This window comes from Protopterus annectens, chromosome 3.part1 (assembly GCF_019279795.1).
Source record: "Protopterus annectens isolate FY-2018-M chromosome 3.part1, PAN1.0, whole genome shotgun sequence".
In the NCBI taxonomy this organism is placed as follows: domain Eukaryota; kingdom Metazoa; phylum Chordata; order Ceratodontiformes; family Protopteridae; genus Protopterus; species Protopterus annectens.
Window position 1 is genome coordinate 1,494,329,946 of NC_056732.1, and position 15,139 is coordinate 1,494,345,084.

General features: G+C 39.6%; 1 protein-coding gene across 1 annotated transcript in view; it reads left to right on the forward strand.

The window, feature by feature from the left end:
- DLEC1 (DLEC1 cilia and flagella associated protein) overlaps positions 1-15,139 on the forward strand; it is a 2,498,134-nt gene that overhangs the window by 405,878 nt on the left and 2,077,117 nt on the right. The window contains exon 11 of the mRNA XM_044067561.1: positions 1,939-2,031. Coding sequence (XP_043923496.1) covers positions 1,939-2,031 — 93 coding nt within the window. The remainder of the gene's footprint in view (positions 1-1,938; positions 2,032-15,139) is intronic.

The following is a 15,139-nucleotide window of genomic DNA, read 5'->3' on the forward strand; positions in this document are numbered from 1 at the left end:
TAGATGCCCAAAGTGGTTTCTTCTGTACAACTCTTCCCCCTATAAGGCACCATGTAGAGTCTGTGCTGCTGCCCACACATCCATTCATTAGTGAGTTTGAGATGGAAACACTCAGCATGTTTTTTGGATGTGGGAGAAACCTCATGGAGACACAGGGAGAACATGAAAACTCCAAACAGGCATTGGTCGGAGGTCAGGATCGAACCTTGTACCCTGTACATAGGAGGTGAAGCCTTAACCATTATGCCAACTGGTCTTTGTTACTTAGAGCTTACTGTAGGTCAGACTATTAATCTTCCAGTTTTCTTTCCCGAACCTAACAAAACATGAGAAAGGATCCTTCACATTCTAGATGTCCACAGACAGCTCAGATACCACTAAGCTTGCCACCTGTCTGGTATTTTTCTGGACTATCCAGAAATCAGGATGATTCTCCGGTAGTCTGGAAAGCACTGTACAAACTCTGGTATTCTGTTCAGAGATGTGTATGGAATGCTTGAGTTTGTTAAAAAGCAAGCTCTCTCTTTTTTTTTTCACAAGCATTGTTAACGGGATGCAGCGGAATCAGAGATACTCTACTACAACAACAACAACAAAAAATGACACAACCTAGATTAGGTACATAAAAAGGACTTTATGGCATGTTCCACCCTAATGATGTATGTACTTTCATCATAAAATAAGTGTGGATGTGGTTGGCGATGGGTTGGGCCTGGGCGGAATCACATGCAATGCAGGTGGCGTCACTTTCGTCCAGTTTGCAGCATCGACAAAACTGCAACCTTCAGCAAAGATATTTATCTCTGATGAAGGTAAGAGAAAAGGACAACCAGTTTCAAAATAATTAATTTGCACCTGGTTGTCTCCTGCTATTGTCTTTTGTTATTCTCACTATAATAAGCCATTTCCAGGCAGGGGTATAGCCCATTTTACAAGGGCTTTGACTTCTTCAGTGGATTTAGGGAAAGAGGTGCTCTCTAAAAGCATTCTAGAGGCAGCAGCAATGTGATCCTCTGTATGCACTTTTACAAAGCAATACAAACTGGATTCCTTTTCCAGGTTCAGATCAGGTTTTACTTGGAGATTTCTCCTTGGACACCTGGAGTATTTGATTATTGAATTCTTCCCTTTTTCTTCCCTACGCTATGGTAATCTACTCATATAACTTAAGCTGCTAGAACAGTGATCCATGTTTGAATGTAATACAGTTGAGTAAGTAAAATTTAAAAATAACAGTAGATGTTCTAATAGATCACCATTGCGGTAGTCCTACCTCCCATCAGCCCACATTTTTTCTTGGTAATTTTTTTGAAGTTGCTAGGAAGTGGAGTTCTCCACCCTTTTTTTGTATATGTCTACTGTTTGGTTTGATCCTAGCATTGTGTTTTTGGGCTTTTGCCTTCCTCCTGAGCAAAAAAATCCTCTGAAGATTTTCTTACTCCAACTGTACTTTAATGGAACTGTCCTATGACAGTTGGAGCTTGTGGTAGGCTCCCTTGGTTTTGTAATGGTGGTCGGTTGCATTATGGGTTGAACCCATATAGCTTAGTCTATTGCATCTGAGATCCATTAGAGCATCTAATGTCATGATAAGTTTTACTTCTTATACCTGGGTTTAACATGAAAACAGTCCACTAGGACACATTTATAAATGAATAAATAAATAAATAAATAAAATCAATGAATGTCACTTGATATTACAGTGTTTCTTTTCTGTACTGTACTTAATTCATAATGCTGCATTTACTCAGAGACATTTCATTACAGCAAATTATTTCTGTTGTGAGCTTTTCATATTTATCTACTGTGTTTTGCATTGCAGATACAAGTAATGTGTTCTGCAGGATTATTACTGTCCTCTTATTCAGTTACTGTTCAGTAACTGATATTTCATTGAAATATTTCACCATAATCAATACTGTTTATTTTTATTTGCAGGGTGTAGCAGGTCCTGGCTTTGTGGAGCAGTCTCCTTTTATAATCAATCCTACAATATTTGAACTGTACCCAGGTCAAGCCATATTTGTTGAAGTAAGTGGAAAAGGGTTCCCTACCTTTTTTCTCCTACTGTTTGATAGTTAATGCATCAAATGCATTTTGAAGTTCACTTGATCATGACTTGTATATTTAAGCTTGTGTGATGAGTATACATGTAGAAAAGAGTGCAGTGTGTGGTCAGCAATGAATAATGTTCATTCTGCTGAGATATACAGTTATTGTTGTCTGTCTTTCATTGATAGTAAACTCTGAAGCAAGTCCCTGATAATAATTGTGGCAATGGAATTTTTGCAGAATACCATGGTGCTGTCAGATTGATTAAATATGAAGCATCATTCACATTGTTGCATGGTGTACTGCTGTTGTATTTGCACTTAGATAAAAATATGATGACCAGGAGTAAGAAACAAATAACCCAAAGAATAAGGCAGAGTTGCACAATGAGTAGTGACGTACAAGGCAAAACCAATTCAGAGACACAAACAGCACCATTGTCCAACAAAGCAAAATAGCATGGTCAGTATCTTCTGCAAATGAGTAGATAAGGATATGGAAATGAGCAACATTATGATAATGAAACCAATGACAAATGCAAATGAGGGTATACAATATGGAGGAACAATTCAGAAATGTATAAAAATTGCATGATTAGGTATGGCCACCAGTGAAGCTGTATGTTGCAATTTTCTAGTGGACATTGACAGAGACTGCACTATGATGGTAGGAGTAGCATTTGTATTAGCTAAAGTTTACATGTTAGAGGCTGACCTTACAGTGGTTGCAAAAGTGCATGATCTGATGTTGTCAATCTTCATTTTATCCTTGACACTAACAGATGGGTCTGGTTCCAATATCAGAACCAGCTCGGCTGTTACTACAGCTCGCTCCAGCCAAACACTTTTGAACTTCAACTCTACCCACAATTCATCTCTCACAATTACCTCAGATCTCATTTGCCTCTTTTCCAAAACAGTCAGGTTTTGCCAGTGCTCTTGAGTTTTATTGGGTTTAAGTAAACTTTCATTCTATTTCTTAGAGATTTCTCTCTATTTTTCCTGTACTTAATCCTCTACTCTATAGTTTAATATTTTCTCTCTCTTTCCCTCCTTTCGTGCACATTAGTGTAACTTTAAATATCATTGTTGATATTCTTTCCCCATACACCTTGTTGTATTTTCTGTAACTATCATTGTTGATAGTTTTTCCCCTTCCCTTTCTTTCACTTACAAGAAAAAAAAATGTTTCTTTTTCTCTCTCTCTCATTATCTCTCTTAAGCTTTCGGTGTGAGTGCGAGTGTGAGTGACTGTCTTCCAGTCGTAATTTTTTGACATGGCTGAGAACGGTAAGTCCCCTTCTGGTTTTAAAAAATGCCAGAAGTGCGGCCACAAAAGCCCATCTTTTGATTTTCATTCTCATGGGTTCAGTCATCGAGCCCTCGTTGGGAGACAACAATAAACTTATTTTGAAAGGTTTGATTCTCTCCACCTTTGGTGAAGCCTTATCTACTGCAGATAAAGACAAAACTCACATTTATTTATTTTTATTTATTTAACATCTGTTAACAGGGAATGTCAGACTTGGAACGAAGCCAATTTTCAGTGGAGGCTCAGGGTGAAATGCTCCAGATGCATGTCTTTGAACATGGGAGGAAACAGGAGCACCAGGAGGAAACCCACAAGAACGCAGGGAGGACATGCAGACTCCTCACAGAAGGCACTCCAGCCAAGAATTGAACCAGAGAACCTCTTGCTGTGAGGCAACAATGCTACTGTTGCACCACTGTGCCATCCTCCCCTTCATCCTCATCTTCCATGGACAAAGGAAAAAAGAGGAGTCTCTCGGTTCCAACTTAGCCACCGGTTCCAAAACCTAAGAAATTAAAATCCTCAGTTCCAAACGTATCCTCAGAACCGGAGGCCACTGACTCTAAACTATCGGTGATGACTACTTCCCCGGCACCAAAACTATGACATGTCCTTTGATGTTGAAGGTCCCAGTGCAGAACAAAATTTCTGCTCCTTCTACCATGACTAAAGTATCTGATTCAAGGGAGATTTTTCCAAGAACTTCTTTTTCCCCATCTGTAGACCCTTTCACTGGTGAACTTCCAGAAGTTTTTCTTCAGAGGTTTCAATCTCCTTCAATGTTATCGATCTGCTCCACCAAAAATCTTTCTGAGCTCAATGTGGAGAGACTTGTGAATAAAATCTTGTGGTTAGAGGATTTTTAGGCCCCTTTCACTTTCGACTCCTTTGGGTCTTGGAAATGAGTCTTCTTTCACCCCGTTGGCCACTCCTCCTCTAACCTCCTCTGAGGCCTTAGAGTTTTCTATTCTGATTCTCCCTACACCGACTCTACCAGTACCTGAGATTTTCACATCTTCAGAACCAGTAATCCCCCTGAGATCTTTGGTGGCTTTGGAATCGGAGACCTCTCAGAGCCATAGCTACCCTGTTGGTTCTGGGGGGCAGGACTCAACTCCAGGTTTTTTTGCCCATCTCTGCTCCTCAGAGCTTCAGCTTAAGTTAGTTCAGCTCCAGCTTCTGTCTCGAAGGTTGGTTCTTTGGGGTGGACAGTGGCCTCAGCCCCAAGGCAGTCTATCTCGGTTCTGGGCTGCCTTCCCTTTTTGGGGGGCAGGCCTTCGAGGGACTGGAGAGGGCCCTGTCCCTTACAGTGACTCAGTTGGTATCTTTCTCCTCAGAACAGGTGCATCTCTCTGGCTCTGTTATTCTACCTGTCTCTCCACTGGGCCAGCAGGTGCTGAAGTCTCAGGTTTCTCGGGCTCAGGTTCTGTTATCTTCTGACACCTCCCCAGATTATCCCCCTGAGGAGGTCCCTCAGAAAAGGAGTGCAGGAGGAAGCACTTACATTCCACCCAGGCATCAGTCACTGAGAGCACAGATTTTGATGAGGGGAAAAGGTCCCCATGGTCACCACCTGAAGATGTCTCCTTTGGAGACTTTCTACAAATTGTAAAGCAAAGATGTGGCTGGAAGTCCCAAAACCCTTCCTCGGAGGAATCTTTTTACCTGCAGGCTTTCAGAACTCTCCTGTTTACCTCTTGGGTGATCCCACCCGCTGATGAATTCATTCAGTTGATTTCACAGTGGGAGTGGAAGACTCTGGACACCATCAAACCCATCCTCAAGAGACTTGACAAAATATTATCTGCCCGTGAAGATAAACAGTTTTGGTGTATGCCACGATCATAGTAGCCACTACAAAAAAGGAACTCGCTGAGGAGAGTTCATCTGTCCATTGATTCAACAGGGAATCTTGGACTATTGATAGATTTGGGAAGTGGGTTTATGCTTCATCGACCTTTGTTCTGAGGTCTTTTGAACTTCTTGGCACACTTTGCAAGACTTATACAGGATCTAATTAAGTAATTGTCAGATACCCTAGCTGGAGCTGTGGCTGTGGCTGAAGGAGTACAAGAAAAAGTGGCTACACAGCTAGCCACCCTAGAGTCTGTGTCTAATTCGTCCATGAAGCTAATTTCACATACAGCTGAAGGGACTTCCAGAGCAGCAGGTGCAGGCGTAGCCATAAGGAGACACACCTGGATGTGTCTATGTGACTTTGCGGAACCATTCAAGTCTTCTTTCCTCAATGCTGCTTTTGATGGAACATCCTTGTTTGGCCCAAAAGCTAGAGACTTTATCCAGCTGTGAGAAGGATGTTCAGACCCTTTCTGCTGTGGGTGTACATTTCTCCTCCTGCCTGAGGTCCTTTTCTAGGAACCAGATGAGTGGTGGAAAGATGTGGTTCAAAAAATCCCAAGGGCCTGTACAAGACACGCTTAGTGGGAGTTCCCTCAGTGGCAGAGGGGAGAACCAAAACTGAAGATGCTGCCAGAGGTGGTCCGCAAAACCAGGGCTTCAGAGATTTCTTTCCAGGTAAGCCCTTTCAGCACTCCTGAATGGAGGCCTAATTATCGTCATCTGGAGGCAGTTGGGGATGTTTGTCCTTGCACCTAAACACCTGGCTAAACATAACAACAGGTTCCTGGGTACAATGGATCTTATCCAGAGGCTATATCATTCACTTTTCCCATCCTTCTGCTGTGCACAAAAAAATCCCTGACGTTCCACCCAATCAGAGGGATTTAGCAGTGCAAGAAATTCAAAAAACGCTGGACAAAAGGGTCATCCAAGATGTCCCACCAGACCAGAAAGGATCCGGAACCTACTCAAGATTATTTTTAGTGCCAAGAAAAGACAGGGGGCTGGAGATCAATTTTGGATCTTAGTATGCTGAACAAATCAGTTTGTCAAACAAAGTTCTGGATAGTCATGGTATAGTCAATTCTTCCCTTTCTGAAGAAAAACAACTGGATTGCTCGATAGTTCTTCAGGATGCATATTACCACATAAAAATGGACAAACACTCCAGGAAGTTCCTCCACTTCTGGCTGGGAGCCAGTCATTACCAATTCAGAGTGCTGCCCTTTGGTCTCACCACAGCCCCCAGGATGTTCACCAAATGTATGGCAGCAGTAGCAGCTCACTTAACTGCAAGGATTCTGGGTGTTTCCATACTTAGACGGCTGGCTCATAACCACTTTGACCAGGCATCAGTTGATAGTAGCCTGGGATTACTCTCTCAAGATCTGTGCACTCTTGGAGATTACAGTAAATCTTGAGAAATCCCAATTGACTCCAACACAAAATTTAGAATTCATAGGGGCTGTACTATATATGGTGACAACTATAGCATCTCTTCCTCCAGAGGGGCTCCAAAGAATTATGGTTAAAGTTCAAAAGATAATCTGCAGAAAGAGAGTTCCTGGTCAACTAGTTTTGCAAATTCTAGGGCCAATAGCAACCTCAATAACTCTAGTACCTGCAGTGAGGTTTCATATGAGAATTCTGCAATGGCTACTAGCTTCTCAGCGGTCTATCCTTCGCCAGCCCTTGTCAGACCAAATTCTGATCACCAATTATTGCAAGGAGGATCTACTTTGGTGGATGGATTCTGAACAAATTCTCCATGGTCTCCCCCTTTGGTCTTCCAGAGCCCATGGCCATACTGACCACAGATGTCTCCCAGATTAGATGTGGGGGCATTTTCTGGGCAAGACTGTCTAAGACACTTAGTACCCATTAGAGGCCAACTTGCACATTAATGTCCTGGAGCTAAGAGCAGTACTTGTAATTTTACAGGCCTTTCAAACAGCTCTTCTTCAGTGGACAAATGCAATTCAAACAGACAGTATGTCAGTAGTTTGGTCCATCAACAAGCAGGGAGGAACCAAGTCTTATTCCCTTTGTCGAGAAGCCCTCAGAATCTGGCAGTGGGCGATCTCTTCCAACCTCTTTCTAATAGCAATGCACATTCATAGGAGTTCCAATGTGATTACAGACAAACTGAGCAGATGTATCCTCCAGCCTCACTAGTGGTCTTTAAATCCAGAAGTGGTGGAAATGATCTTCCATTAATGGGGTTGACCTTGCTGTGATCTGTTTGCCTCCCCCTAAACAACAAGTGCAGCAATTACTTTGCCCTGATTCCCCCTGCCAGGGAAGTCACCTAGAGAAGCTCTGCTCTACAGTTGGCCCCCCAGTCTCCTGTATGTCTTTCCTCCAATACCCCTAATTCCAAAATTCTTACAGAAAGCACTCAGGTTGAAAAGCACTGTAATCCTCATTGCTCTCTTTTGGACTTGGCAGACATGGTTCCCCTTCCTTTGGCCTTATCTGAAGCAGCAACCCTGAACTCTGGACCTGGTTCAAGACCTTCTGCCCATCAAGATGGACTTGTTCATCCAGATATTTTGAACCTCAAACTGACAGCATGATCCTCCAATTTCATTAGCTGATAGGCATCCAAATATTTCCTCCATAGGATGCCACATCCACTTGTTGGCTCATAAACCTTCCACTCGTAAACTGTACTCTAGCAAATAGAAGAAATTTACCATTTGGGCCCATGAAAAATATCTTAATCCCTTTTCTGCTTCTATAGAGCATATTTTAGACTTTTTAGCCTCTCTTTTTCATGCTGGGGCTTCCCCTTCTACCATCAGATTACAATTAGCTACAATTTCTAATTTCCACGATGGTTTGGAAGAAAGTTCTTTAGCCTGTCATAGACTTTGTAAATCATTCCTAAGAGGCACACTTTTGTTGAATCCCCTTTCAAAGATCAAACACCTCTTTGGAATCTAAGCTTAGTGTCACAGGCCATACTACAGTCTCCCTTTGAACCCTCTGCAGAATGTGATTTGAAGTTTTTGTCTTGAAATACACTGTTTCTGGTAGCTATAACCTCTGCCAGAAAGATTTCAGAAATCCAGGCCTTGTCGTGTAAACTTCCTTATCTGATTTTACACAAAGATTAAGTTTCTTATGAGCAAACCCCTGCTTTTTACCCAAGGTAGTCTCAGAGTCTAACATCAATCAAACAATTCATTTACCAGATTTCATTCCAATTTTTTCCAACAAAGGTAAATATTCCTCACATTTACTAGATGTTCACAGACAATTAAATTTCTGTCTTCACAGAACAAAAGACATTTTGATATCAGACCAACTGCGTGTTTCCTTTTCCAGTGCAAAGTTAGGTAAGTCAGTCAGCAAGGTGACTCTGGCTAAATGCCTAAAAGACTGCATTTCATTTATCTATGAAAAAAACAAATTAACCTTGCCTAGGCCTGTGAAAGCACCTTCTACAATGTTTGCAGCCACCTCATCAGTGTTCTAGTCCAGAGCTTCAATGGATGATATATGTACAGCAGCTACTTGGGCTTCTCCCTATATCTTTATTACTCATTACAAATTGGACTTGGTCTCTAGGGGAAGGGCATCCTTTGGTTTGGTGGTGCTCAGGAATATCCTTCCATGAGTCCACCCAAGATCTTAGGTAGATGGGGACTCTGTCTCATCTGCCAAGGATAAAATGAAGATTGACAGCATCAAATAAAGAAGTTATGCACTTACCATAATGTTCCAGCTGCGTTGTCTATCTTCATTTATCCTTGACTCCCCTCCCTCCATCCCCCAGCCTTTAAAGATTTTTTGGTGACGTGGATTATATAGCCTTGAATTATTATGATTTTTCAAGCATAGTAGATATGGCTTCCATTTGGGCTCCTTTCTACTATGTATACTTTTTCTGCAAATTCAGTCTGAGGTAATTGTAACAGAGGAATTGTGGGTAGAGATAAAGCTCAAGAATTTTTGGCTGGTGCGAGCTGTAGTAACGGCCGAGTCGGTTCCGATATGGGAACCAGACCCATCTGTCAAGGATAAATCAAGATAGACAACACAGCTGGAATAAGTACATAACTTCATTTTGCCGCCCTCTGCATTGCAGAAGGCTCAAACCATGCTTCATACACCATTACCTCCATGGCAGGGACATAGTTGAGCACTATCATGTGGAGAGAGGCACCATGTAGGTGCTTGTACATGTATATGCCATCTTCATTATAGTTACGAACACCAATGACTATAATAGAGGAATAATAGATATGTTAAAAGACACTGCCAATTACTGTAAAGTTACCACAGAATTTGTGAAAATCAGTTTTAGGAAAATTGATGTTCTTTTATTTGACATGTTCTGTCAGGGTGAAATCGAGAAGAATGATTATGATTTTCTTCTTGTAGAACATCCCAAAATGGCACATTTTTTGGTATACCTAAATTACATTATGGCTTAGAAGATCTAACCTTTAGGCCAATAGTATCGGCCAAAAATTCAAAAACTGAAAACATTTCTATTTGGCTTGATAGTATTTTAAATCCTGTGGCACAAAAAGCGGAATATTTTCTCTTGGACTCTTGGCAACTTTTGGAAATTTTAGGGAAAGTTCAAACAGTACAAGAGGAAGTGAACTTTGCAACATTGGATGTCAGGAGTCTATACACTTCTATTGACCAGGTGGAAGGGATAGAATATATGAGAGACTATTTAGTGCATAACACAGAGATGAGTGGCGATAAGGTTAATACTTTATGTTCCCTTATGGAAATAGTACTTGATAATAACTTTTTCAAATTTAATAATGTGTTTTACAAACAAACATCAGGAGTAGCGATGGGGGCTAGAGTAGCCCCGGCTTTTGCCAATATAGTAATGGCAAATTGGGAACAGAGGTTTTTGAAAAACCATCCTAGTTTTGAGAAGGTCCAAATGTACTTCAGGTACATAGATGATTTGTTTTTCCTATGGAAAGGTGAGAAACATGAGTTCAGTGAAATGATTACTGACCTGAATAACACTATGAATTTCCTATACTTTAAATTGGGAAATTTTGGTAGAGATATTAACTTTTTAGATCTGTACCTCTACATAAACCACATTAATGGTAAGATCTCAAGTAAGATTTATAGGAAATCTTGTTTCACAAATCAATACCTCCACAAAGATAGCCTTCATCCCCAACATATGAAAAAGAGTGTTGTGAAGGGGCAGATGATAAGGCTAAGTAGATTGACTACAGAGGACAACATCTACCGAGACGAACTAGTTGTCTTGAGGAAGATGTTCGTTGTGAGGGGTTATAACATCAATTGGATCAAAAAGTTGGAGAAGGAAGTAACAAAACTAAGGGAGGGTGTAGCAAAACCAATTTTGTTAGCCACTGATATATTAGTAGAAACACCAAGAATAGTACAACAAGAAAGTCAGATTCTAAATAAAAATGAGCAGGATTTGAATATGTTCTACACAGCATTTCCGCTCCCTATAGTGAATGAACTATGGGAGATTAAGAACATTATAGAGAAAAACTGGAGAATAATTCTGGGTAACAAAGACCTAGTAGGTTGTTTAGGAATGAGACCAAAATTTACTTATAAAACAGTCAATAACATCAAAAAGATCTTGGAAAAAGTAGATTTGTCATCACAAGTTAGGGCTAGAGAGGTAACTACTAAAAGGGTACCTTTGCCTGTAACAATTGCAGACAATGTAGATTTATAAGTAATATGTCCTTTGTTACTTTGAAGCACATAAAAAGAACTTTTTGGGCACGAAAGTATTTCAATTGTCACAGTGATCATGTCGTATATTTAGCTTCTTGTGTGACCTGCGAATGCTTTTATGTAGGCAAAACTGTGCGAGTTTTGAAACGCAGGATATACGAACATGTCCTGGCAATAAAGAATAAGGACAAAAATAATGCTCTAGCAAGACATGCTTTGACATGCAGAGAATTTAAAAAGTTTGAATTTTTCATTTTGGATTTCACAGATAAAGGCACATTCATGGGAGATGTCAACAATAGATTAGAACAGAAGGAAGCCGTTTGGCAATTATTATTGGGGGCTGATCAATTCCCAGGTCTCAATGAAGTTATTAATATTAAATGTTTTTTGTTATACACATGATTAGTACATGTGTATAATTTGAGACGTTATTGATTAGTAACCAATATGGTTTTTTTTGGTGGACACTATTTTTGTGTCACCATTTTAGTGTTATTAACTTCCAGTGGCGGCTGTTGACTTCAAATCAAAGGGGGGCTGCAGGAGACAGCTGAATGGGTGGGGGTCAAGGGGGAGGGGTGTGGCCAACTAGAAAGGGGAGGAGCAATGCTCAAAACCACAAAAACTAACTTTAATTAAATACGCTGCCCTGGGTGCCAAACCATCATTATGAGAGTCCAATCAAGACAAAAATAAGTGTAGAAGAATAAAAATATTCAATGCATTGGCTGCATGACAGCTTACTTAATATCTAGTTGGAAACAAAAGGTTGTGAGGCATGAAAAAATAAATTACTTTTTAAATACATAACTGGAATGCCAGTCAAAATCAAGTATAAGAAAAACAAGAAGCACTCAACTCAAACCACTTCTCCTTGCACTGCATTTCTAATTATAATTTATATTCAGCTTTATTAAAGTACCAAGTAACATGCTGAAAGTAGAAATCTCTGTGATGCCTCCACTTGTAAAAATGCTTCTTATCCAAAAAAGACCTGCTGCCTGACAACTATCTACTTGTTTCATGGGAAAAACATGATCAAAGTAAAAACTGAAAAGCAAACAAGAAACAAGCTCAAGATACACTGCTTAAAGGATTACTGTACAGGTTATGGACCACACATGATTGGCATTCTGTTTAGTTTATGGGTAAAGTCTGTAGAGATGACTGGAAGTCTCCAACAAGTGTAATGAGCGTTTTAAAATAATGGAATCCTGTCCTTTAATACCCAAGGCTTATACATTATCTAGTCAAGTATTCTCTGCATGGCAACAACAGAAAGGCTTTCAATGTTGGCAATTCTTTAACAGTATGCTTATTAAAGCTTACTTGCATCTTATGATCTCAGACAAGCTTACCTTATGGTCATTAAAGCATTGCTACTTCAACACAGAGCAACAGGCACTTTCTGAGTAATAAGCATAAATCTGCGTAATAAGCATAAATCAACAGTACAAAAATATGACAGAAACCAGACCGTTCTGCAAAATCAAGGACAGGTGAAAAGCCACTGTAGTACTTGTGTCTACCTTGGATGGGGACACACACTGCACATTTACACTGCATAACTTCTCCTTGCCTTGCTTAGACACATCCAGAGTCACTACATGGGGGAGTGGGGTGCAACAAGTATGTCACAATTTGAAATGTCTCTGGCTGACTGTGATGGCCCTGACACATTTGTCATACCTCTCAACCTCAGAGCAAGAAATCTGGACAAAGCCATACACAGAAGTGGGACAAAGGCCCAAAAATAAGGACAATTTTTAAATATTGCTCTAATAAACTTAGAAAGATAATAGAATAGGTCTTGCATTAGTATGAATTTTTAACAGTATAAAATCTGAAACTCAAATGTCTGTCATTATTTTCTAACTTCAGTCTTTAGTGATTTGTCACTAATTTGCCAAAAAACACAATTTTATGAAAAATGGACCAAAAATGTGATGCAAAAATATAAAATAGCCACACAATACAGCTGGGAACCTGTCAAAGAAGGGACACTTTAATATTAGTACTGCTAACTTGAGCAGCTGACAAAATAAAAGAATCTACATGCATTTCAAGTAATCTATAACTTTGATTATTACAGTTATTTCTTAATTGTAAACCCTCCATGTTTTCTTCCAAAATTGCTATTTTATGGAGGGATTATTAGGGTGAAGAGCAACATTTTGAGCCAAAATCGGGGACAGTTGAAAGGTTGGCTATGCCTAATTCTATAAAGCAATTTATTTGCATGTACCTCTCAACCTGTTAATGCAGTAAATCTGAACAAGGCCAAATATATTGGGGAACATATAAACAGTACTAAAATTGCTCTTGTATAAATTGAGACAGTTGATAGAATAACAGTTCTTACTTTAGCATGCATTTTTCTGAAGGTTATGAAATCTGAAACTCAGTGTATCATTATTTAGTGACTTAATTCCTAAATGATTTGCCAGAAAACTACAAATTTTATGAAGAACAAACCAAAAATAAGAAGCAAAAATCTATTCATTCTTTGAAAATCTAGACAGTTGGGAGGTATAGTTCAGCTGGGCCTGTCTGAGTTTGCTGCCCTTCCCCCCTGACAAAATCATGGTTGAATGGAGCCTCTGCAGTCATTCCACTGAACCATTTCTTGGCTATTTCACTCCATTTACCATAAACACTAATGTGCATACTGCTTTACTTCTATAATAAGTTGGACTTCATTTGAAAGTTTTATTTTGTATTTTATAGCACAAATACTAAGTCATCTGCTAAACAAAGCAATGCGGTCTCTCAATGAAAACTTAGCATTAAAGCTTCTCTGCCCTTGAAACTCACATTCATTGAAACAGCATTGAAACCCACATTCAAAGAAAATACATTTTGCCAGTGGCAGATAAAGATTAATTTTGGGCTGTTTTCAAATCACAGGCCCCTTGCATATGAAACATACATGTGCTCTTTGATACACCTTCCTCATTGTACTAAATTATATTCCTTGTACAATACAGTACAGTTGTTAGAGGGCGTTTTAAATTTGTTTTGAACATTGTTCCAGTAAGCAATGAAACAAAACGCATGCACCCATAATGGCAAAACTGCCCAGTTCAGAACATTTATCATAAAAGTCTACTCAGACTTCCACAGTCCACCATTATTAGTAAATATGCACAATTTTACAGTCAACTATTATCAGTAAATATGCACAATTCCACAGTCCACCATTATTAGTAAATATGCACAATTGTACAGTCCATTATCAGTAAATATGCACAATCTCTGAAGAAGTAAAAGTCATCTAAATAATTCCACATTAAAGAAATCTGTAAGTAATGAAGAGGTTGCTGCTAGCAAACACCTTTATATTTCATGGTTTCATCGAAAAATAAAGTGTCTGTTGCCCCTCAGGAATAAATTGCCTATATTACATTAAAACAATAAGCTAGTAATATTGCAAGAGGAAATGGATGGCAAACTGATAACAGACTCATAGTTAGTATCTTCACCAAGGAGAACATTCTCAGTACGGCAGCATCCACCCCTTGTGGGAGTAGAACCCACAGCCTTCTGCATCAAAAGCAAGTACACAACCTGTTGTGCTATTAACAAGGCAAACTAACTTCACTTAAGCAACATTAAACTTCTGTTCCCCCGCAGGTCTCAGCTCCTTGTAAAATGTACTCAATACTCAACTGCATCTCAACTTTGCAGCACAAGAAAACTGGAAAAAGCCAAAATGTATTTGTCAAAAGCCCAAAACCAGGGACACATTAAACATTGCTTGTATAATCTTGGAAAGTTGCTAGAATAAAATGCTGTGTTACCACCATACATTTTACTGCCAAGGTCCCTGTGCAAAACAGTCAGAGCGACATACCACTGCGCCAAATCAGCTGCTTTGTAAAAGAGAAGACTGAAACTTAAATGGCTATCATTTAGTGAATTCAGTTCTCACCACAGCTGTCAACCTCTTAGTACAAAACACCTGGACAAACCCAGTAATGAGGGAATACAGCCCTCAAACATATTCAGTGAATTCAGTTCTTGCCGTAGCTGTCAACCTTAGCACAAAAAACCTGGACAAAGCCAATAATGGGGGAATACAGTCCCAAAAATAGGGACACATTTCAAATATTCATCTTATAAACTTAGAAAATTGATAGAATAAAAGGTTGTGTTACGGTTGTCTTACTATGTATTTTCTGAAGAACATGAAGTCTGAAATTCA